General features: G+C 57.2%; 1 protein-coding gene across 3 annotated transcripts; it reads right to left on the reverse strand.

Annotated features, from left to right (window-relative positions):
* Positions 1–11,073, reverse strand: GBGT1 (globoside alpha-1,3-N-acetylgalactosaminyltransferase 1 (FORS blood group)). 3 transcript variants are annotated; one of them, XM_012744117.2, is made up of 7 exons: positions 11,009–11,073; positions 9,911–10,072; positions 9,256–9,321; positions 4,083–4,133; positions 3,965–4,003; positions 3,243–3,377; positions 1–1,297 (listed from the first exon to the last, which is right to left on the reverse strand). In XM_012744117.2, exons 2-7 carry the CDS (start codon positions 9,979–9,981, stop codon positions 613–615), a joined length of 1,047 nt encoding a protein of 348 aa, XP_012599571.1. In that variant the 5' UTR covers positions 9,982–10,072; positions 11,009–11,073; the 3' UTR covers positions 1–612. The 3 variants fall into 3 exon arrangements, with proteins under 3 accessions (XP_012599571.1, XP_012599575.1, XP_075865268.1); XM_012744121.3 differs by lacking the exon at positions 11,009–11,073 and adding an exon at positions 10,749–10,965; XM_076009153.1 differs by lacking the exon at positions 11,009–11,073 and adding an exon at positions 10,328–10,422.
* Between the last annotated feature and the right edge of the window lie 12,955 nt (positions 11,074–24,028).

Here is a 24,028-nt window from a genome sequence, read left to right on the forward strand (position 1 = left end):
TGCTGGCAACAAAACCCTGGTTAGGGCCTGACATGACACCTTTATTTAAAAAACTGCTCCAAACCCTCTTACAAAGCAGGCGGCTCGTCCCGGAGGCTCACGCCGGCGGGCAGGGAACCGGAGGGAGTCTGGGCCAGCACGTTTCAAAGGCTGGCTCAGGGGTCCTGAGTGGGGAACACTGGGGACAGCTTAGTACGCGAGACCCCTGCAGTCAGAGAAAGGGGGCCTGGGGCGCCTACACACCAGGTGTCAGAGGTGCAACTTTAAGGCCGCTATGCAACACAAGGGCGTGCACCACTTTGAACGGGCTGAGGCTGCAGATCCCACCCGCTGAAGGCACGCTGGCGGGATGTGCCAGGCCTGCCCGGGCCACCCTGGTGACCTCCAGTCTCCCCTCCTGTCTGTTTTTATGCCACCTTACTCTGTGATTTCCTCGTGTGTGCACCGCCCTTTACAGTGTAGCGGTCTTTCCACACCCATCTCCCGTGGGTCCACCTGACAGGCTGAGTGTGCAGGACAGGGCTGGTCTCCGAGTCAGGCTTGGCGGACTGAAGCACTAGGGAGGTGGCCGTGGGGCTGTGGGTCCCCACCCCCGGTAGCCTGGCTCTGCTGTCAGTTTCTCAGCCAGCCGCCGTCCTTGTCCAGGGTAGAAAAGCGGATCAGCTTCAGGCTGGGCGGCTGGGGCTTCCTGTCGTCCCAGAGGTACTCGGGGGACAGCACCTTGGACGGCTTGTGGGAGATGAAGCGGCGGTTCAGGTGGCTCTCCTCCTGCCAGGCTGCCATGATGCCATTGGCCTTGTCTGCCAGGATGGCCATGTGGCAGCCCCTGGTAAACTCATACAGCCTGGCCAACTGCCCTCCGAAGACCGCCCCGCCGTAATAGAAGTCCCCCTCTCCGTCTGCCACAAAGGCAGTGGAAACAGGCCTACGCTCGTAGGGGAACTGCTGGCGGGGTACAGCGTAGTAACCTGGGTGGATGGCAGCCACCAGGTCCCCCAGGGTCTCAGGGCCCCATGGATTCCGGAACACCATGTCCACATCGAGGCAGAACAGGTAGTCCACCTCCCCGTGCGCCCTCCCGGCAATGTGCCGGCTGATGGCCTCCATGCGCCGCATGGAGATCTCCTCCCAGTGGGAGTGCCCCTGGGTGGGGATGACACTGAGGTGCCGGCCGGGGCCCAGCGGGACCCTGGGGATGGCTGCAGGGTCGTGGGTGAAGACGTAGTAGTGCACCCGGTACCCACGCATGAAGAACTTCTCGGCCGACTCCAGGAAGCGTTGGACGAAGCGAGTGTACCTGGTGATAAGAACCCTGTCATCCGCTGCTACCCCTGCTGAGCCACTGCCCCGGTCCCTACTGTGTGCCGGCACCACGCAGGGCACGGGGCCTGGGGTCCACTTCCCAGCGCCCACCTCAAGAAATCACCCTTGTCTCCCTATTTGTCAATTTCCCAAAATTCCATTGGGACTGTTGTAAGAATGATGACAACTAGTGACTGTTACATGCGTAAACCAAGCTAACTCGCACTGAGCACTTGCTAGGTGCCAGGCAGCGTTCTAAGGAACTCTCATTATCTTTTTTTTTTTTTTGAGACAGAGTCTCACTTTGTTGCCCAGGCTAGAGTGAGTGCCGTGGCGTCAGCCTAGCTCACAGCAACCTCAAACTCCTGGGCTCAAGCAATCCTCCTGCCTCAGCCTCTCAAGTAGCTGGGACTACAGGCATGCGTCACCATGCCCGGCTAAATTTTTATTTATTTATTTATTTTTTTGAGACAGAGTCTCACTTTGTTGCCCAGGCTAGAGTGAGTGCCATGGCGTCAGCCTAGCTCACAGCAACCTCATACTCCTAGGCTCAAGTGATCCTCCTGCCTCAGCCTCCCAAGTAGCTGGGACTACAGGCATGCGCCATCATGCCCAGCTAATTTTTTCTATGTATATTAGTTGGCCAATTAATTTCTTTTTTTTTTTTTTTTGAGACAGAGTCTCACTTTGTTGCCTAGGCTAGAGTGAGTGCCGTGGCGTCAGCCTGGCTCACAGCAACCTCAAACTCCTGGGCTCAGCAATCCTACTGCCTCAGCCTCCCGAGTAGCTGGGACTACAGGCATGCGCCACCATGCCCGGCTAATTTTTTGTATATATATATTTTAGTTGGCCAATTAATTTCTTTCTATTTTTGGTAGAGACAGGGTCTCGCTCAGGCTGGTTTCGAACTCCTGACCTTGAGCAATCCGCCCGTCTCAGCCTCCCAAAGTGCTAGGATTACAGGCGTGAGCCACCGCGCCCGGCTTAATTTCTTTTTATTTATAGTAGAGACGGGGTCTCGCTCTTGCTCAGGCTGGTTTCGAACTCCTGACCTTGAGCAATCCGCCCGCCTCGGCCTCCCAGAGTGCTAGGATTACAGGCGTGAGCCACTGCGCCCGGCCCTAAATTTTTATATATATTTTTTTAGTTGGCCAATTAATTTCTATTTTTAGTAGAGACGAATCTCACTCTTGCTCAGGCTGGTCTCGAACTCCTGAGCTCAAACGATCCGCCCACCTCGGCCTCCCAGAGTGCTGGGATTACAGGCGTGAGCCACTGCGCCCGGCCAACTCTTATCATCATCTTTGATCTTCACAGGCTCCCTGCTAAGTCTGCCCATCCTATAGCAGGAACACTGAGGATCAGAGCGAGGAGAGTAGCCGAGAAGCAGGTAAGCAGCTGCATCAAGGTGAGGCAACTTGTGCTGGACGCTGGGGCGTGGAGTGGGAAGTGGATGGCATGGGCCTGTCCCTAGGTCATGACTGATTGGATGAGGGTGTCACCTGACCCCAAGTGGGCCATTCGTCACCTGGCAAGTGCTTTAGGTCTTGGGGTCCCATCATGGTCCCTCTCTCTCGGGAGTCCTAGGAAGGGGCACAGAGGGAAGCTAACAGGTGGCAGCTTCTCAAGGAAAGGCTACGTGGTGGGGCCAGGGAAGAGAGAGGAAAGCAGAGGAGGGGTCCGGGGAAGCAGGGAGGGGCACGGGGGCCTCCTGGTAAAGGCTACCGTTCCCTCCCCTGGGCTGTGTCCATCGCCCTTCCATGCCAGGGCCGGATCCCCTTCCCCCAGGAAGACTCTCCCACAGTGACACCCTACTGTGTGCTTTCCAGCTGCTCAGCACCCGGTGCAGGGCTGCCCTGGTGCCCAGCCAGGGTCCTCTCTCTCCTGGACTGTAAGCTCAGGGAGACCCCCTCTTCCCCCCCACCTAGCCCGCTACTCACTTCCCCATGGCGAACACCGTGACCCCAATGGTCAGGTTCAGCGGCTGGTAGATGTGCTGCAGAAGCTCCGGGTCAAAGGTCCCCTCGGACACGATGGGTGCCAGCCAAGGTGTGAGTGTCAGCAGCTCCGTGGGCCTGGTGGCAGTGGGGCCGTGGGCGCTGAGACCCTCCCCTGTGAGAGCCGGGGTCTCATCCCGGCCCTGCCTCTCATGCCAGGGTAACTTCGTCCCCGTCTCTGGGCTTATTCCCTCACGTGGAAAGTGGGGACAACAGTGGCAACCTCCAGCAGGGCCGGGAGGACCTGGAGTTAACGCCCACCGAGTGTCCAGAGGAGCCCGGCACGTTCCGTGTGTGCTCGGCGCCTGATGAGTGAGCACCCCCACTAAGGACCCGACAGTACCATCCTTAACCAGGGACTGCACACCTGCTACGTGTGAGCATGATGCACACGTCGCAGACACCATCTCATCTGGGCCTCCAACCTCCCACAGGTGGGTACTATTATTATTCACCTGTATAGAAAAAGCTCAGAGCAGTTGAGTAACCTGCCCAAGGTCACACAGCCCAGGTCCCTAACTCCAAGCCTGTGTCTTTCCACAGTCCCAGACTACCTGGGCCCCAAGGCCATGCTGACACTGGCACCTCCGTCACCCCAACTTAGAAATCAGGGCTCTGTTGGTTCCCCGCCCTCACCTGCCTCCAGGTCTCTCCGTGACACCTACCTGTGCTCCAGCAGCAGCTTGGGCTGAGGGTACTGTGACCTGCAACCCAGAAGGGCCCGTGGTGAGGGGAGGCGGCCCCCACCCCCAGGGCTGCAAAGGGGGAAATGAGTCTCCTTACTGTGCCACCGGCTGGAATGGCTTCTGTCCCTTGTACTGCAGCTTCATGTTGCTGGGGGCAAAGGCAAGAAAGAGCTGTCAGTGCGGGGCCCAGGGCGGAGGTGCAGAGCACAGGAGCAATCAGATGCTCACCTCGACCTTCCCCACGGTCCACCCCCTACAGGAGGGGTCTGTCCAGCTCACTGAGTGAGCAACAGGGCTCAGATTCGAACTGAGCGTTACCTGCTACCAAAGCTCTGTGGGACCCTGGCAGTGGGTAGAAGGTTTGAGAAGCTGCAAAGGCCAGGTGACCCGGGGACCTTAGGGAGTCATTTCGCCTGAGTGAGCCCCCTGTGATGGTCAGCTGTGCACCAGCCTGGTGCTGGACTACAGCACCAGCTCCCGCCCAGGGGATCCAGCCTGCCCCGGGGGTTCAGACTGGCTGGCCCCCACAATCAGGCGAGCAGATGCCCTGAGCTAAATCTTCTCTGTCACCCTAGGTATCACCTGTCTACCCATCTCTGACTGGTTCTGCCTCTCCAGGGGAACTCGGACCGACACATCCACTGTTCCTCATCTGTAAAATGGGCGCCCATCCTGACCCCCGGATTGCAGTGACAATGCATCGAGGTACGCGAGTAAGGGGCTCTGGGCCCAGGCCCAGCACGAGGCAAGCGTGCAGTAAGGTGCATCCTGGCCGCGTCCCTGCAGGCAGCCTGCACGCTCGGTGTCTGCTCGCTCCAACAAACGTCAAACCAGGAGGCGGGAGGGAGGAAGGGGGTCCTTGAGGCAGGAGGGGCAGGGGTGCAGGGTCAGACCCCCGGGCTCGCCTCTGACTCTGCCACCGACTGGAAAGACACCCACGGCCCGATGTCAGACGCCACGGGCTTTATTTCTCTCATCCATAAGCTGGGGACAATCAAACCGCTCCAGGGTGCTTCCACGGGGGCCGGGAGGGAGGCCCAGCCAGGGCCAGGGGCGGCTCAGAAGAGGCCTGAGGTTGACTGCCCCAAGGCAGGAGCTCCTACGGCGCTGGCCACCTGGTAACACTGTTAGCGCCAGCTCCTTGTGAGCTTCCACGTGTCACATGTGATGGGATGGTTGAGGCCTCCTTGAGTTCTCCCACCTTTAGTCCGTGCTACTTTTTATTTGTTGTAAAATACATAAAACATAAGAGTTGCCATTCTCACCCATTTTTAAGTACACAGTTCAGTGGCATTAAGTATGACACATCTACAATGTCGTGCAGTCGGCACCACTCTCAGTGTCCAGAACTTTTTCATCACTCCCAAACGGAAACTGGGTCCCCAATAAACAATAGCTCACCCATTGCCCTTCCTACGGCCCCTGGGAACGATTCTTCCACTTCTGCCTCTGTGCGTCTGACTGTCGTGGGCATCTCATTTTAGTGGGGTCATGCAGTCTTTGTCCTTTTGTAATTAGTCCCTATTCTTTTTTTTTTTTTTTTGAGACAGAGTCTCACTCTGTTGCCCGGGCTAGAGTGAGTGCCATGGCATCAGCCTAGCTCACAGCAACCTCAAACTCCTGGGCTCAAGCGATCCTCCTGCCTCAGCCTCCTGAGTAGCTGGGACTACAGGCATGCGCCACCATGCCCGGCTAACTTTTTTTTCTATATATATTTTAGTTGGCCAATTAATTTCTTTCTATTTTTAGTAGAGACGGGGTCTTGCTCTTGCTCAGGCTGGTTTCGAACTCCTGACCTTGAGGGATCCACCGGCTTCAGCCTCCCAGAGTGCTAGGATTACAGGCGTGAGCCGCTGCGCCCGGCCTAGTCCCTATTCTTTTTTTTTTTTTTTTTTTTTTTGAGACAGAGTCTCGCTTTGTTGCCCAGGCTAGAGTGAGTGCCATGGCGTCAGCCTAGCTCACAGCAACCTCAAACTCCTGGGCTCGAGTGATCCTTCTGCCTCAGCCTCCCGGGTAGCTGGGACTACAGGCATGCACCACCATGCCCGGCTAATTTTTTTATATATATATCAGTTGGCCAATTAATTTCTTTCTATTTATAGTAGAGACGGGGTCTCGCTCTTGCTCAGGCTGGTTTTGAACTCCTGACCTTGAGCAGTAGTCCCTATTCTTTAATCAACAAAGTTTTAGTGTCGATTCACCGCATCGGCCCTCTGCCTTTGTTTCTTACAAGCTGGCGTATTTCGGGTCCCTGCTCGGAGAGCAAGGGGAGTACAGGCAGGTGGTCAGAGGTGAGAAGGGGACACAGCGCCAGCCTGCTGGCCCCAGCGCAGACATCAGCCCCTGCACTCACTCAGACACAAGAATACAAAGCCACAGGAGCACCACAGCCAACAAAAGAAACTTCCCATTTCTAAACCTCTGAAGGCAAAGAAACTGAAAGTAAAAGTAAAGTGAGAAATTCAAAGGAAAAGAGGTGAAGATTTGACCATCTGAAACAAAAATTTTCAATTTCAATCTATTTTAAAAAAATGTCTTTTATTATTAAAAAATTAAATAATATTAAATAATATTTTTTGCACGGTGGTGCGAAACTCAGTAGAACTGAAAGACAGACAAACTGCAAAGAAAAAAAGTGTAGCGGATGTGCTCGGCCACGAGCAGACCAAAGAGAGAAGCCGCAGACGAGCTTTTCACAGAAGGGGAAAGTCAACGGGAAGACACAGGGAGCAAGGGTCTCCCTAGTAATCTAAGAAATTAAATAGGCTGGGCGCCGTGGCTCACGCCTGTAATCCAAGATCAGCAGTTCAAAACCAGCCTAAGCAAGACCCCCCCATCTCTACTAAAAATAGAAAGAAATTAATTAACTAATAATATATATACAAAAAATTACCCGGGCATGGTGGCACATGCCTGTAGTCCCAGCTACTCGGGAGGCTGAGGCAGGAGGATCGCTTAAGCCCAGGAGATTGAGGTTGCTGTGAGCTAGGCTGACGCCACGGCACTCACTCTAGCCTGGGCAACAGAGTGAGACTCTGTCTCAAAAAAAGGAAATTAAATAAATTTAAACCAGAGAGCGCATCTCCCATCTCTTAACTCAGCAAGGTGGGTTCATTTCTGATTTTTTTAAATAACACCTAGTATTTCCGGCTCTAGCCCGGGTGCAATACCGGGGCACTGCGCAGGCACAGGTGTATGTGTGAGTGTTTGCTATGCCGTGGTCCTTCTGGAAAACAAGCTGATGAGATGGATTGGAACCTACCTATACCCTCTGGCCTGAGAAGGGGACATATCTGAGTGAAATGATCTTTGACAGTGAAAAAGGGTTATGCCCCAGGGGGACCAGGGACGACCTAAGTGCTCAGCAGTTGTTGGCAGGAAAGGTGGGGAGCTGGGGGGGGGTGTCAAGAATGATGACCCAGCACCTGGGTGGGATGAGATGCCGGAGCCGGTGAACAGTGGGGACACACACGGGAAATAAAGTCCATTCTGGGAAAACTGGAGGAAAATTGCAAAAACAGTGTGATCACACCATTTTCAACAGCAAGCAGCCTTTTTGCTTTTAGAACCATGTAAATGGAGAATCTGTTCAATTAGAAGGAACAGCAAACAAGCGACCTAGCGACATGCTTTAGAATCCGTGTACAGCTCAGGGGGGACCTGAGAGGTTTCGTTTTATTATTATTTTTTTTTCTTATGAGTGTTACATATATTGCCCATGCCCCACTCCCCCCTTGAGTAAGAGCTTCAAGCGTGTCCATCCCCCAAACGTTGCACATCTTACTCGTTTGGTTGTATATACCCATCCACTCCTCCCCCCTTCCAACCTCCCGACACCTGATAACTGTTACTCCTATATGTCCACTTAGGTGTTAGAGAGGTTTCCTTTTTCTTTCACCTTTTCCATTTTCTGGTTTCCTATCCTAGTTTATCATACTTTTTTTTTTTTTTTTTTTTTTTTGAGACAGAGTCTCCCTGTGTTGCCCGGGCTAGAGTGAGTGCCGTGGCATCAGCCTAGCTCACAGCAACCCCAAACTCCTGGGCTCAAGCAATCCTACTGCCTCAGCCTCCCGAGTAGCTGAGACTACAGGCATGCACCATTATGCTGGGCTAACTTTTTTTCTATACGTATTTCAGTTGGCCAATTAATTTCTTTCTATTTTTAGTAGACACGGGGTCTCGCTCTTGCTCAGGCTGGTTTTGAACTCCTGACCTTGAGGGATCTGCCCGCCTTGGCCTCCCAGAGTGCTAGGGTTACAGGCGTGAGCCACCATGCCTGGCCATAGTTTACCATATTCTATATTTATAATGAAGCATGCCTCAGAGTTAACTAGCAGTCTATGACCCAGAGGCTTAACTTTCCTTTAGCTGGCATGAAAAACAAAGACCAAGGGGCCAGATGCCTCTTTGAGATTGTTCCAACCCATTTCTTTACTCTTAACTGTCAAAGAGTTAGACTCGTTATGTGACGAAGTCTTGGGTCACATGTTAAGTTGTTCCTTGTATCCACATTGAACACAAACATTGAGCACAAAAAGGTCAATCTTAAAAGCACTGTTTCCTGAACGCCCACCCTGCCCCCGGTGGCCTGGGAGGGGCACCTCTACCATCCCATTTTACAGATGTAGCAAGGGAGGCTCAGAGCTTTGCAACGTGTCCAAGGTCAAACCATGCAGGGGGCTGCAAGGATGCCCCAAGACTGAAAGGGGGATTTCACTCCACATTTGTGGCAGCCCTTAAATCGCCTACACCCTATCTCATTTATCAGCACCATGAGCTTGGCTGGCACGATGGCTCAAGCCTATAATCCTAGCACTCTGGGAGGCCGAGGCGGAGGATTGCTTGATCTCAGGAGTTTGAGCCCAGCCTGAACAAGAGCAAGACCCTGTCTCTACTAAAAATAGAAAAATTAGGCAGGTGTGGTGGTGTGTGCCTGTAGTCCCAGCTACTCGGGAGGCTGAGGCAGGAGAATGGCTTGAGCCCAGGAGTTTGAGGCTGCAGTGAGCTATGATGACACCACGGCACTCCACCCAATGTGACAGAGTGAGACTCTGTTAAAAAAAAGAAAAAAGAAACAAGGAAATTGAACCCTCCTTCTCACTCCCTCTTCATTAACCAAATAATAAATAATAATAATAAAAAAGAAAAAAACAGAACCATGAGCTTATTACTCAGGAACTAAAGAGAAAGTGACCTTAAAAACTCTCCTGTCTCCCCAGCTGTGAGCAGTCCCCAGGGCCCCCAACTCCCCTAGTTCCATCCGTACTTACAAGACCTCTGGGCAGGGGAGGTAGTAGGGGAGGTAGGAGACTGGCAGCCAGTTCTGGACAGACACCCTGGGAAGGAAAAAGACACCTGTTGACTCCACTCTAGAGGCTGAAAACTCAGCACACATCACTGGGAGTGAAGGCCTCCATGGGGCAATTGGGGGGGGGGTCCCTAGTCATTCTATGGTTCTGGCTGACCTCGGAGGACAGAGTCTCCTGGAATTCCTTGTATCACAGGGCTTTGCATACAGTCATCCATTCACCCATGCAATCATTCATTCCTGGGGCATGTATATTCTTGATGTCAGAGACCCCCACCGACAAAAACAGCAGGGTGAAGGGCAGCCCTAGGAGCTTCACAGGACACTGGGGGTGAATTTGGGAGCATGAACAGGAGTTCCTCATCAACACCAGGTGAAGGATGGTCTGGGCAGAGGCAAGAGCAGGGCAAAAGCCGGGAGGCCAGTACAAGGCAAAATTTAGACGCCAGCACTTGTTTGGTCTTGCCGGGGCTGGGGCTGGGCAACAGGTGGCCAGGAGAGGTTAGGGAGACCTGGAAAGCCCGTGAAGAGATCGCAGTTTTGGGGTTGACATGCAAAGACAGGGAGGAATCTCAGGCAGGGAGAGAGGGAGGGAGAGCTCCACAGGGCAGACTCACCACAGCACCCAGAGGCTTGCGCCTGCCAACAGGCACAACCCCAGGCTCCAGGCCAGTCTCTTGCGGTGCATCGCTGAGGGTGCGCCTGGGCCTGGGCACCTGCAGCGACTCTGCAAGCCTGGGCCAATCAGGCTCTCCCCTCCCAGGGCTGTGAGGCAACACCTGCAAAGGAATGCCGTTTATCCGGGGCCTCCCCTCGGTTCGGCTGCCCACGGCGTCATGGGGACCCCGGTCTCTCCAGTCCAGCTGGACCTCAGGCACCGCTGTGGGAGGCAGATGGGTGGCAGTGGCTCAGTGCTCTGGGGGAGCTTCCGGCTGTCCTTTTTGGGAGAGGGGCTGGGGCCCGCTTCGCCCAGGCCAGCCAGAGGCGGGAGGGCAGGGCTAACAGGAGGAGTCCCCTGGGCCCAGCAAGCGCACCAGACGTCAAGCCCTGAGGCACAGCGCAGACACACCCAGTCCCGCCGGGGCTCCCCTAGCTAAAGAGGTGGCAGCCGTACACCCTTCCGGGGGGCGGGGCCTGGCTTCTCGAGGGGACGGCTGGAACGCGCTTCAGCTGTCCCGGGCTCAGTGACCTTGGGCCAAACTCCCCTTCCCTCGGCCTCGGCGTTCTAGGCTAAAGGGGGCTGCGGCCGGGTGGGGGAACGGCGCACTGCCCGTGAGGAGTGCGCGCGCCAGTGGCTGCACAGCGCCCGGCACAGCGCCCGGCACAGCGCCCGGGCCCAGTGACCAAGGGCCCCAGCAGCCCTGCCGCGGTGGGCCAGAGAAAGACCTCAGGCCAGGATCCTGGAGGTAAGGACCCCGCTCCCTCTCCCCTCCTCTTGAGCCTCAGTTTCCCCACCTGGGTCTCGCCAGCCGCAGCCTCCCGCGGGGCTCAGGACGCCGGGGCCGCTCGGCGGAGGACGAGTCGAGCCCCGAGCCCCGCCCACCCCAGCCTGCAGAGGGAACCCGCGAGCCGGGGGCGGGCACGCGCTCCGCCGGGGCTCCCGCCGCTCCTCCGGCGCGCGGGCGGGCGCGGTGCAGGCTCACTCCCCGCGGCCGCACCGACCTTAGGACGGACGGAGGGGCGCACCTCGGCCCGCAACCAGGGGCTCGGCTCACCTGGGTCCCCCAGACGCCGGGCAGGAGCGAGGAGCAGGTAGGCAGCCGGCGGGCGGGCTCAGGAAGTGCGCGGGGGGGGGGGGGGCGGGAGGGGAGACGCCGGGCGCCCCGCCCCGGGCCCGCCCACATTCCCGTCCGCAGCCCGCGACCCCGCCCCGGGGGCCGAGCGCCTGACCCCATGTTCCCGCCTCTGCTGCCACCTGGGCTGGCTTGGGATTGCCGACCCAGTTGAGAGCTAGAAGCGCAGGTCCGCGGGCCCCGGGCGGGGTGCGCACAGACAAGTGAGAAACTGTAAGGGGAGAACACTACTGTGTTTAGAAGAGCCTCGAAGCAGCCGCGGAGAGGAAGAACAAGCTGGACGTCGCACCTACTGTGCCGAGTGGTCGGTCCTCCTTGCTCGGGCCAGGCACCTCTGCTGGCTAGACGACCGCGAGCCAAGGGCTCCCCCTCTGTAAAATGGGGTTGACCATATACTTTCCTCCCATGGCGAGGGGGGGCTTCCACGAAGGGCTGCACCTGTTCACCCTGGGGACCACCCTGGGGACTCGGGGACCCTGAGAGAGACCCTCCTACAGCTCACTAGCAGCCTGCCAAGCCCAGCAGGTGGAGGGTTCCCAGGCAGAGGCCTCTGCTAGGCAGGGTGAGGGAGGGGAGGGGAGAGGGCAAAAGGAAGGTGCCCTAGGAAAGCTGAGAGTGGAACGAGATGGAATGGCAGACCAAGGGAGAAGTGGACAACCGTGCTCAGAGACCTTGGGGTTTGCTCAAGGTCACAGCACAGCTTGAAGTTGGAAACCCAGGTCCGCCTGGCCCCTGGGCACAGGCTGTGGAGCTGGTGAGTGCGGCTGAAAGGCCATGCTTCCATTTGTTTTTTAGCTGCGAACACTGGTTCCCTGGGACCTGGTTTGGGACCTACTGATTCATTTTCCATACTTGGTTTATGTTTACAAAGTTCCCTGGTCTGCCTGCCAGAGGCCGGTGTCTCCCTGGCAACTGTTCTCTAATAAAACACTGACAGGACAGGGCACATGGAGCCCGATGGCCCCGCAGGCAAGCCCAGGACGCTGTGCCACCGCCACAGCCCTCTCTCCTGGTCCTGCCCTGGCCCCCACCCCTAGAGGAGGGCAAATTCAGCCTAACGACAGCCCTGGCTTGGAAGCTTCTGGATGAAAGGGTGAGGGAAGACAAAGAGGCCTCCGTGACTTACAAATACCACAATCACAAACTGGGAGGGAAAAGCGAGATAGGAGGAAGCACACTTGGAGCATTTGTACACCTGTCTACACGCAGAGAGTAAATGGGCTGGAGGCCGGGGTGCGGTGGCTCATGCCTGTAATCCTAGCCCTCTGGGAGGCCGAGGGGGGCGGATCGCTCAAGGTCAGGAGTTTGAAACCAGTCTGAGCAAGAGCGAGACCCCGTCTCTACTATAAATAGAAAGAAATTATTTGGCCAGTTAATATATATAGAAAAAATTAGCCGGGCATGGTGGTGCATGCCTGTAGTCCCAGCTACTCGGGAGGCTGAGGCAGGAGGATCACTTGAGCCCAGGAGTTTGAGGTTGCTGTGAGCTAGGCTGACGCCACGGCACTCACTCTAGCCTGGGCAACAGAGCGAGACTCTGTCTCAAAAAATAAAAGAGTGTAAGTGGGCTGCGCTGGGAACCTGGGTGAGACCTGGAGTGTCTGGGGAACCAGCAGGAGCACCCAGCGGGAAGGACAAACGCAGCCCAAGCACGGGGAGGGGAGCAGTTTTCCAGCTCTGTCTCTCTGTCTATCTGTCTGTCTGTCTATGTGTGTATATATATGACTTTTTAAAAACTCTTCTTAGATATTGCCTAAACATCTTTGGAAGAGGAGGCGGGCTGATGAAGCTGGGCCCTGTCCTCCATTGGGCTGTGAGCTCCGAGGGCAGGATGTTGGCTGGGGCTCGATGTTGTGTTCTAGGTGCCTGCTGGATGCATGCGTGAATGAATGAATGAACAAACCCAAGACTATTTTTTTTTTTTTTTTTAGAGACAGGGTCTGGTCTTGTTGCCCAGGCGGGAGTGCTATGGCGCAATCATAGCTCAAAGCAGTAAAATAAGAGCACCTGCCTCGGGGCTGCTGGGAGGGTTGCACTGACTCCTCCATCCATTTATCCCATAAACGTCAAGCACCCCTGCTGGTGTGGAGCCAACCTGAGCCGGGGTTAAATGAGGGAACGTGGGTCTCGGGCTCACTGGGAGCGGCCGCTGGGATCAGCAGGTCACACACAAGTCCTTGTCCACCAGCTCAGGACCAGCCTGGGTGGGGCCTGTGGTGGAGGGGATGTGGGATCCTGGGTCTGAACAGCCGGGCTACCCTTTGTGGCCATTCTCCTCACTGGTCCTCAGTTTTTCATCTGTAAAATGGGCATGTGAGGAAATCCATCCTTTGGTTCCTCCATGAAGTTGGTCTTGGTCCTCCAAGGCAGAAATGGAAGTGGGCTTTCTTCCCACCGGGAACCTCGGAGGGCTGAGCTTTGAGTTCATGAAGGGAACTGGGCAATGTCCTCCCAGAAACTGGCTAAGGTCCCCCCTTCTGAGTCGTGGCAGAGTGGGGCTGGGAGCCCTTGACTGCAAACCCAGTCCTCAGGCTCCCCACCATGCACAGACCCTCCACAATTGGTCCCCAGCTGTGACCTACCTCTGGGATGCCAGAGAAAATAAGGGACTCCCTGTCCCAATATGTCTGGGAGCTCTGGAGCACACAGGTGCAGCGGGACTCTCCGGGCCTTTAATCTCTGCGGCGGGTGGGAGAGTGCGCAGAGCTTGCAGGCCATGGAGCTGGGTCGAGGGGGCTGGGCAGGGTGGAGGCGGGCCCTGCTGCCACCGTATGGCTCTCACCCTCCTTACCTTCGGGAGAAACTTCTATCTGGATCAAGAGCCAGCCTTCTCCCAGGTGACAAACAGATGTCTCTGCAAAGCTCAATTTGGACCCAGACACCAATTTTAGCTCTCCTGGGCTTTGTACCTGGGGGTGGGCAGCAACAGGGGAGCCCTGAGGACAATCTCAGCCCATCCACCCAGGCTTCTGCCCCGATTTGCTTGGTGACCTTTGACAAAGCCTCAGTTTCCCTGCAATGAAAAGAGGTAATAGCCCCCTTCAGTGCATGTCAAGCTGTGCCTGTTGGAGTCTCGGGAGTGGGGGGGTTGGGCAGGTCTATGTCTTATCCCAGCTTCACCCTGAACTGCTCTTTTTCTGTGTTTGCCACACTGGGGTCTGAGTCATGTCTCATCAGAATGATGGGTAACTGTCCCCATCGTGAGGTTTTTGTTTGTTTGTTTGTTTTTATTTTTTTTTTTGAGACAGAGTCTTGCTTTGTTGCCCAGGCTAGAGTGAGTGCCGTGGCATCAGCCTAGCTCACAGCAGCCTCAAACTCCTGGGCTCAAGCGATCCTCCTGCCTCAGCCTCCCGAGTAGCTGGGACTACAGGCATGCGCCACCATGCCCGGCTAATTTTTTCTATATATATATTAGTTGGCCAATTAATTTCTTTCTATTTATAGTAGAGACAGGGTCTCCCTCTTGCTCGGGCTGGTTTCAAACTCCTGACCTCCAGCAATCTACCCGCCTCGGCCTCCCAGAGTGCTAGGGTTACAGGCGTGAGCCACCGCGCCCAGCCCAACGTGAGATTTAAAGACAACAGCCCTCCCTGGGCTCTGGGCTAGCCCTGCCCCTCCGGGCCCCCTGTGCTCTATTCTTTGACCTGGTTGTTCAGGAGGTCAAGTGGGTTCACAGCCCCCATGCCTGGCCCAGCCAGAGCCCAGCAGGATCGGGGATTCAGCCTCTAATCCAAGCCCATTGTCCTGTACGGCCAGCTGGCCGGGCCCAGATGCAGGCAGAACTCACTGCATCCCCGTCCCAGCAGGTGCCCAGTGCTGGGGAGCAAACCTGCGGAGCACTTACTGGAACCAGCAAGCTCAGCTCCCAGAGCAGACCGTGGCCTGCTGAGACCGGGAGAGGAGCTTCCTGGCTGTGCTGGAAGCCAGATCCTGACCTCAACCCTGGGGATGCCCAGAGAAACCATGCTCTGCAGGGTCACCCAAAGCCGGGAGCAGGGGCCGCACTCATGAAATGGCTGAGAGTTGAAAATGCAGCCTCGGCCGGGCGCAGTGGCTCACGCCTGTAATCCTAGCGCTCTGGGAGGCCGAGGTGGGTGGATCGCTCGAGGTCAGGAGTTCAAAACCAGCCTGAGCAAGAGCGAGACCCCGTCTCTACTATAAATAGAAATTAATTGGCCAACTAAAAATATATATAGAAAACATTAGCCGGACATGGTGGCGGCGCATGCCTGTAGTCCCAGCTACTTGGGAGGCTGAGGCAGAAGGATCGCTTGAGCCCAGGAGTTTGAGGTTGCTGTGAGTGAGCTAGGCTGACGCCACTGCACTCTAGCCTGGGCAACAGAGTGAGACTCTGTCTCAAAATTAAAAAAAAGAAAATGCAGCCTCCTCATTAGGACTATAAAATAAGACAATGAATTAGATGTAATTATCTCACTTACCAAACCCGTAGCTATTTCCCTCCAAACCCCTTGAGTGAAAAGAACACACTTAAAGGGTTTTTTTCTATTGTCTCGACAACAGTCAGCGCAGAAGACTTCTGTGACCAAATGCGTAGTTTTCCCCACACGCCAAGCAGCGGACACCAGCGAAGTGTCCTCCAGTTCCATTCAGTGCTGACGCTGTCCACCTGGAGACAGCCCCGGACCCCTCGGGGAGAGGGCTGGGTCCCACAAGGCAGCCTCCCCCACCCAGACACCAGGCACGAGTCCAGACTATGGACTTCTGACTGACCGGCTTCAAACCGGAGCTCCCACGACCCCCTCTGTGGGTTCTATTAATGTGCTAGAGCAGGGAGCTCTCTGAACCTTCACTGCTGCAGAGTGCTGCCCCCCCCCAAAATTTGCTAGAGCGGCTCACAGGACTGGGGAAAACCGCTGTTTGCTGGATTATTACAGAGGATCCCCGAAAATAAGACAGGGTCTTATATTTACTTTTCCTCAAGAAGACACCCTAGGGCTTATTTTCAGGGGACGTGTTATTTTTTTTTTAAGTATGGTACAACCATCTACATTTATTCAAATACAGTTAAATCGTCTTCTGGAACATCATCATAACTCTCCAAACCCCAAATTCAATCCTGAAGTTCTTGCGACTCTATTTCCTTTAGAACCATTGGCCCCAATCTCTCATGTGGAGCCACAGAGCTCTCTCGGGGCGGATGAGAAGGGCTGCTCGTGTTCTTTCCCGCTCCGCGACAAAATGCGTGGGTTGTGCAGATGCGCTGCGCAGCCACGCCTGTCACTAGGGCTTATTTTCGGGGTGGGGCTTCTATTGCGCAAACGCTTAGGAACCCTGCTAGGGCTTACTTTATGGGTAGGGCTTATTTTTGGGGAAACACGGTATTACAAAAGATGCAGACGAAGAGCTGGGGAAGGGGCCCCACCCTTCAGGAAGCCCCTTGTGTGTGTTCAGTGTCTGGAAGCTCCCAAACCCTGTGCTCTTGGGCCTCCTGTGGAGAAGGCACTGGACAGGCATGACTGACCACCGTGCAGAGATGTCGGTCATTTGGTGGATCTGACACTACCAGGCCGAGTGGGGAACCCAGCAAGGCCTGTCTGTTCGGATTCTTCTTTTTTTTTTTTTTTTTTTTTATTTCTTTAATACCTATGAGGAACTATTATCGGATTCTTCTTGGCCACCCTGTGCAGCGTCCTGCCTCCTGGGTATGGGGCAGGACCCCACCTGGAATTGTGACCTACAATCAGACAAGGCAGGTCAGAGAATTTCTTTATGGCCACAGGCAGGGTAAGATCATATTTTCAGTTTCTAAGGGCTGCCTTGGGGAGGAAGAGTAGCAGGTGAGAGGGGGTAGGAGAAGGTCAGAGGAAGAGAGAGATTCTGTTTTCTAAGGTCTATCTCCGAGGCCTAAAGTGTCCCAACATCAGACCAGGGGCTATGGGAGTTATGAGTCAGGAACCGCAGACAAAAATACACACACGTGTATAAATCGTAAGATCACACGCCTGAAATTAGAAACCCCTGGAGTGGCTGAGGGGCATGAGTTCCAGATGGGGACAGGCCAGGAGAAAGGCCAGGGACAGGTCAGGGGACAGCTGACACTGGCCACTTGTGTCTGGTGTGTGTGGGGAGGGGGAGAGTGCCCCAGGACACTCATGCCTCCCGGCCGCCTCCCACTTCCCTGCTCAGCAGGGTGTGTTCCTGGGTGGGCGGCACCTCGTGCCTCTGGACCAGAGGGACCCGGCTTAAGCCCCAGCCCTGCTACTCACAGCCAGGAGGGGTCTGGGCACCTCCATTTCCCACTTAGAGCATGGGGGACCTGGAGTCCCCACCTTAGAGAACTCCTGTGCAGAGGAATCTTGGTTTGTCCTGCAGGCCCTGGCATCACTAATGGCAGGTGGGAGATGCCTGCACCCTGGTGCCAGGCAGTGACCTCCTGGGGTTGGCTGTTCCAAGCTTGGCCTGGTGCTGTGGTTCCTTCTCAGGTACCAGCTGCCCTCCCAGCTGAGCTGTTCTGGCCCCAGCAGGCTATGTCCTGCCTCTCACCACGGGGGTGCCTGTGGAGACCCCAGGGTGGCAGAAGGGGGGCACCCCCTGGCTGTGTGGGGGGGTCCTACCTGCCAAGCTCCCAGTGCCTTTGCTCCAGACCCTGTGTCTGGGGCAGCCCTAGCTGGGTGGGAAAGTTGCCGCACCACTCTCTGGCTGAGCGACTTTGGAGACAACTCTGGCCCTCTCTGTTTCCAACAGAGGGGATGCAGGGGATGACCACGCCATCGGGGTGGCACAGCATTGTGTCTGCATAGAGCAGGCTGCAAGCTGCAAAGGTTTATGCAGGTGGGAGTAGCTGCCTTGAGAAAGAGGAGTGGCCAGGCAAACTGGGGCAAATGGCCCTGGCCTTGGATCTGGGAAGCCTCGGGTGGCCATTCTGCTGTGACCTGTGCATGTCCCCTTGGCCCACCTGAGTCTATCTGCAGTGGGGGAGTCAGTCCCCTGCAGGCCACAGTGTCCCCTGGAATACATACATCCCTTTTCTCTGTCTGAGGGCTCTCCCAGGACCCTGGGAGCTTCCTCTCCTGCATGCAGGCACCAGCTACCAGTGCAAGAGCATTAATGCCCAAGGGACGACCCCCCCTCCCTGAGGACAGAGCCATTCAGGTGGTGCATGATTCCCAGGGAGCCTGTCCCCAGGTGCCCATTCAGGGCCGCTCATCAGGGCCCCTCCCTGGCCCTTCCTGCCCCAGGATCCGCTCCCCACGCCTCACTCGGGCCACCTGGGATCATCTGCAACAAACGATGTGCCCCCAGGCCCCTCCTTGTCTGCTCTTGTTCCACACTGCTGTGTGACTCCGGCAGGTCGGTAGGCCTTCCTGACCTGAGTGTCCTCACCTGTACGGTGCAGACAAAGGCTGTCACTGCAGGAGACACAGCGTGAACATGCATGAGGCGCAAACCCAGTGCGAAGCGAAAATGCAAACCGTGGGAAGAGATGGGTTCAACCCCTCGAGGAAGGACTACAGGCAGCCTGTCCAGTTACCGTGGAAAGCCACCGACAAGGCAGACGCTGGGGTAGTTGGACAATGGACAAAGAGGAGAGGACAGAGGTTCCCTAAGAGAAAGATTGAAGCATCAGAGGATTGAAGAGCCCTCAGGAAAATTAATGAGGCCCTAGAAGATTTTTATGAACTGCTGTGATTTGTGGAGAAAGATTTGTTTCAGAAATACCCAATCCACATTGGATTTATTCTTTTTATTTATTTTTATTTTTGGTAGAGATGGAGTCTTACTATGTTGCACAGGCTGGTCTCAAACTCCTGGCCTCAAATGATCCTCCCACCTTGGCCTCTCAAAGTGCTGAGATTGTAGGTGTGAGCCACCATGCCTGGCCTGGATTTATCCTTTGTTGGTTCTAGGAATGAGTATGTATTTGAAACCATAGGTTGGGTGCAATGGCTCATGCCTGTAATCCTAGCACTGGGAGGCTGAGGCGGGAGGATCACTTGAGGTTAGGTTAGGCGTTCAAGACCAGCCTGAGCAAGAGCAAGACCCTGTCTCTAAAATAAATAAATAATAAAATTTAAAAATAAAAAAATAATGATAAAAAAATCACGACCTATATTTTATTAAATAGAAGATACATTTATTCTTTGTAACTTTCAATTATTTTATTTCTCAAGATGAAGTGCCAAGCATGCCTTTTCTCTGTTACTTCTTTTAAACGCAGGACTCTCTTTTAATAAAATGACTGCTTCCTGGTGCCCCCATGCCTGCTGGCCTGTGGGCCACCCCCTTTTAAGTCACAGAGTGGACCTGAGCTTCATGTGGGCAGGACAGTCAGGCCAGGCTCGCTGAGGAAGCTACAGTGCTGGGCGCATGGCCGGGACCAGTGGATACTTGCTGAATGAGTGAACAAATGAGTGAATGAATGAATGAATGGGGAGGTCTGGGGCTGTCAGAAATCCCCAGACACTGGTCCGGCCAGGAGTCCAGGAGGGAGGAGGTGGTGCTGGGGGCAGACCGGTGGTGGTATCGTCGGAGGCCTGGCCTCCCCTGCCCTGGTCCTCCTAGCTCACCTGGCGTCCCCAGAGGCCAGCCTCGCCCGTGTGCTGCTGGGCACTCAGGACTTCGGGTCGGGCCCATGGGCGAGCGGGCTGCTCACCGCACCTCCTGCCGGCCCCACAGGGCACAGGGATGGGCGGGCCTGGCTGGGAAGGGACCCTCATGGGGGCTGGCTGGGCCGGGGTCTCCAGTGCTCTGCTTCCTTTCCTCCTGCCGGCGAAGCCCCAGATCTGAGCCCTTTGGCGGGAACCACGGAGACCTGCGGGCTCTGCCAGCCCCAGATGCCCCTCCACGGAGACAGGAGCACCCTCCTGACCCAAAGCCCACTCTCCTCTTTAGCTGCTTGTGGGCCTCATGGGCTGGAAGAACCCACACCTGGAGAGGCCAGAGGGCGGCGGCACACCCAGGGCCACTGCCTGCCAGGTGTCTAGTGGGCCCTGCCCAGCCCACTCTGGACGGAAGCCAGGAGGGTGGGCATTTTTGTCTGTTCCCTGAATTAGCCAAGTGCCTGCACACAGTAGGTGCTTCATATGTCTGTTGAATGCATGGGCCCCAACCAGCTCCATCCCAGGTATCTGTGTGGGCCTGCCCCCCCCCAATCGACCGCCCCAGGGGGTCCTGTTCTGGTTACTCCCAGGACCGGACAGGACCCTCAGATGGAATCTGGAACCTTCTTTACAAATGTAAAACAGCCCAGTGGTGGTGGTGGGGGGCATGCACAGTGAGGCTTGAGGCCCAGAGCCTCTTCCTGGGGGAGAGAAAAATCACACCCCGAACCACCCCGCCCCAGGCAGCCCATTCCCCTGGGGAAGCCTTTCCCAGGCTCGCCCCACCAAGGTGTCACGGACCCCCGCAGCACCCACCGCGCCAGCTCTAACCTCCCTGAGGGTGCGTGCAGGGCGCGTGCGGGCACATGCGCTGAATGGGAAGATGAGAGGACGTCGGAGCCCCTCCCCACCCAGAGCAGCTCACGCAGTGCACACGGACGCTAGCAAGGGAGGTGCTCGCTGGCTGGAGGCAGGGGACCCCACAGCGACCCGACCGGGGCTCCCCCAGGCTCCAGCCGCTCCACGGAGCACAGCGGGCACTGGCGCCCCTGGTGGCCAGAGCTAGCACTCCAGCCCCAGGCGGGAAACAGAAAAAACACACACCTGTGGGGGGTCCTCAGGGCAGTGGGGCTCCCGCTGGCAAAGCAGCAGGACCTGCTGGCCCCAGGGGTGACAGAAGGAATGTCAGAAGCCTCCCTTGCTCCCCTCTTTCCCTCTGATGGCCCTGGGGTGTCCAGTTCACCCATGAGGACTCCTCACCCCAAACAGGGCAGTGACTGCCGCCCCGCTACAAATGAGGACCCCGAGGCTCCAACAAGGACATGGCCCTGGAACCCAGGGACCCCCCCCCTTTTTTTTCACCAACAATCTTCTTTTATTACAACATGAAACCAGAAGGAGGAAAGGTGACAAGGGAGGACAGGGAGGGAGGAGGGGTTCAGTGCTCTGCCAGGCTCTGCGCCACCCCAGGTCCTCAGTCCCCCAAACCCCAGGCTGCTCTCTGCTCAGAAGCCAGGGAGGAGAAAGTCTTTTCCAAGGACCTCAGTGGGCAGTGATTCATCGATGGAGAATCAGGCCAATGCACACGTCCATGAGCCTGGAGGGCCTTGGGGTCAGCAAGGCCGAGCACCCCAATTTGCAGAGGAGGAAACTGAGGCCTTCTCCCCTTCAGCTCCCTCCGTGCTAAGGAGGGAAGCTCATCCTAGGTCCAGGTGCCGGAGTGCTGGACGCAGGACCCCCACCCTGTCCTCTGGAGGGTGCCCTGGGGTTGGCCCCGGCCCAGGCAGACCCTGGGAACCTTGGGGCTCCCCTGCCCAGCAGCCTGGATGTCTCCCCCTCCCAGCTGTGGGCCCCGGCAGGTTGCTAGGAGACTGGGATGCCCGGGTTGTGGCAGAGCTGTCTCCAGCCTCTCTCTTCTTTCTCCCTTGTCACCTCCCCTCTGTCCAGTCCTCCTCTGGTCGCTAGGAAGCGTGTGGTGTGTGTGCGCCCGTGCCTGCGTGGGGATGTTCAAAGAGCCCCCCATGAGAGATGGTGGGCAGGGGTTCCCCAGGACCTTAGGGGTCTCATTCCCAAAGCAAACCCCACGGGAGGGCCAGCTCTGGCCTAGGAGCCTCGAACCCTCCTTTCTCTGGACTCTGCCCACCTTGTCGCCCGATGGTCTCAGTTTACCGATGGTCTCAGGTCCCCTCCCTGCACTGGTCTCCTTCCCGCGTGCGCATGCGTGGGAGTCCGCGCGGGGAAGCGGGCGCCATCCATGCCTGGCGCGCGCACGGGGCCTTCGCGGGACCGCGCGCATGCACGTGACCCGCCTCGCCGCGTGCCCGCGCCCGCACCAACGGCTCCACGCGTGGCCGTTCCTAGTATGCCCTGTTCCTGCTCCCCACTCTGAGGACCCTGGGATCAGGGGGCGGGAAGCGACGGCAGACGCAGACTCGAGCCTGGGTGGGGAGGTCAGGCCGCCCTCCCCTCCTCCTCCCCAGCCCCCTCCTTGTCTTCCACAAGGTCCGGCCTGTCCCTGGCTGCCCCCCCCTCGCTGGTGTAGGAGGGGCCGCAGGGAGCCGGGGCCCCACAACAGGGCTGAGCCAGGGTTGGGCGGTCACTGTTGTTAGGGAGCCCTTGCCCCCAGGGATTTCGCCCCATTTGATGCCTGAGCAGAGGCGCCACGCCCCAGGCCACAGGGCTCCAAGTGACCAGGCCCCCCCACCGTGGGTGGGTCCCCAGCATCTCTGCTCTTCCCGTCACACATCCTGGCGCTGGTCATCAGAGGCCTCCTCCTGTCTTGGGGCCTCCCCAGCCCGGGGACCCCCGAGTCCAGCACTTGGGGCGCCTTCCTCTGCAGCTCTGCCCCCAGCACACCCTCACAGGGTCCCAGTCACGGACCCCATTTTCAGGCTCTGAGAAGTCACTGCGTGAGCTTGCCTGTCACGGGGCTGTGACGTGGCCCAGCTGTGGGTTTGAACCCAGGCGAACTGACCCCAAAGGCTGTGCTCTTGCACAGGGGCCCTGAGGAGCTGGCCTCTGAGCCCAGCCCTGAAGGTGAGTCTGTCGTGGAGGGGTGTGGGGAGGGGCACTGTGGCGGGGGTCCTGGGGGGACAAAGGCTTGGTGGGGTGCCGGGGTAAGGACAGCTAGAGGAGGCTGGAGTGGGGTGTGGAGGACAAGATCACACAGGGTCTGAATGCTGGGCAAGCAGCTGGGGGCCCTGGAGGGGGAGGGTACTGAATCCAGGTGATCTCATCAGAGCAGCAGCCAGGGAGGAGCCTGCCCCAGTCCCCTCCTGTGTACAGCGGGGGCTGTGGCACCGTCTGCCTCTCCCAGGCTGGGCAGGCTGCTGGACAGCCCACAGCTGGCCACCTGTCAGAGTAGCCCTTCTGGTGAGGTCTGTACCCAGAGAGGTGTGAGTGGGGCCACCAAGGGAACGCCCCGCCCGCCAGCTCAGCAGGGTGCTCACGCATGCATGTTGCCGGTTTCCTGGTCCAGGTGACTCAGACGAGGCAGCGTCGCCCACCTGCTGGCTGTGCGTCCACCTGCTGGCTGTGTGTCCACCTGCTGGCTGTGCCTCCGTTGTGAGGAGCCGGCGGGCGCAGGAGGAGGTGCTGCTGGAGGCGGAGCTGGTGCAGGAGATTCAGCGGGGACAGCAAGGATGTGGAACGTCGAGATCAACAGAAGTCCTGCACCGTGCAGGGCACCCGGGACAGTGACTGCTTCAGAGGCTTCTCAGGACTGGGGCTTCTTGGCCCCTGTGTGCAGAGCGGGGAGCTGGCACCGGGGGTGGAGGGGTGGGGGAGGGTGTGGGGGGAAGGGCGGCAGTCACCTTCTTTTCCTGGCCATGGGCAGACTCCAGGACAGAGCTCATGTTGATCTCCTCCACGTCGGAGCTGGAAGAGCTGTCCGAGTGCACACTGAGCATGTCATCAATGTCCCCCCCCAGGGAGGGGCCACACCAGAGCTGGTCCCAGCAGTGTGAGCTGCCACTGGTGCTGGGCTCCATGTCGGGGGCCCGGAAGCCAGAGGGCAGGGCCAGGCTCGCAGTGCTCAGGCCGCTGGGTGAGTGGGAGCTCAGGGGTGCCCATGGGCGGGGACGGCAGTGGCTAGCACCTGGGAAGGTGTGAGGGAAGTGTCCGCAGTGCCCTTGGTGGGCAGAGCTCCTGGGTAAAGTCAGCTAGTCCTCTGGCTCCCAGAGCACAGAAGGCACCTATGGCAGCGAGTGGCCCAGTGGCAGGAGAGGTTCAGGTGACACGGGCTGGGGTGGCCTCAGCTGTCAGGTGGGTGGAAGGTGCCCTGCTGGCCTGGTTTCCTCCAGTCTGTAGGCTTCAGCCGCCGGTTGCACTGCCAGGGGCTGGTGAGGCGACAGTCTGGGTGAGCTGGAGAAAGAAGAGCCAG

The sequence above is a fragment of the Microcebus murinus genome, chromosome 12, assembly GCF_040939455.1.
Source record: "Microcebus murinus isolate Inina chromosome 12, M.murinus_Inina_mat1.0, whole genome shotgun sequence".
NCBI classification, from domain to species: domain Eukaryota; kingdom Metazoa; phylum Chordata; class Mammalia; order Primates; family Cheirogaleidae; genus Microcebus; species Microcebus murinus.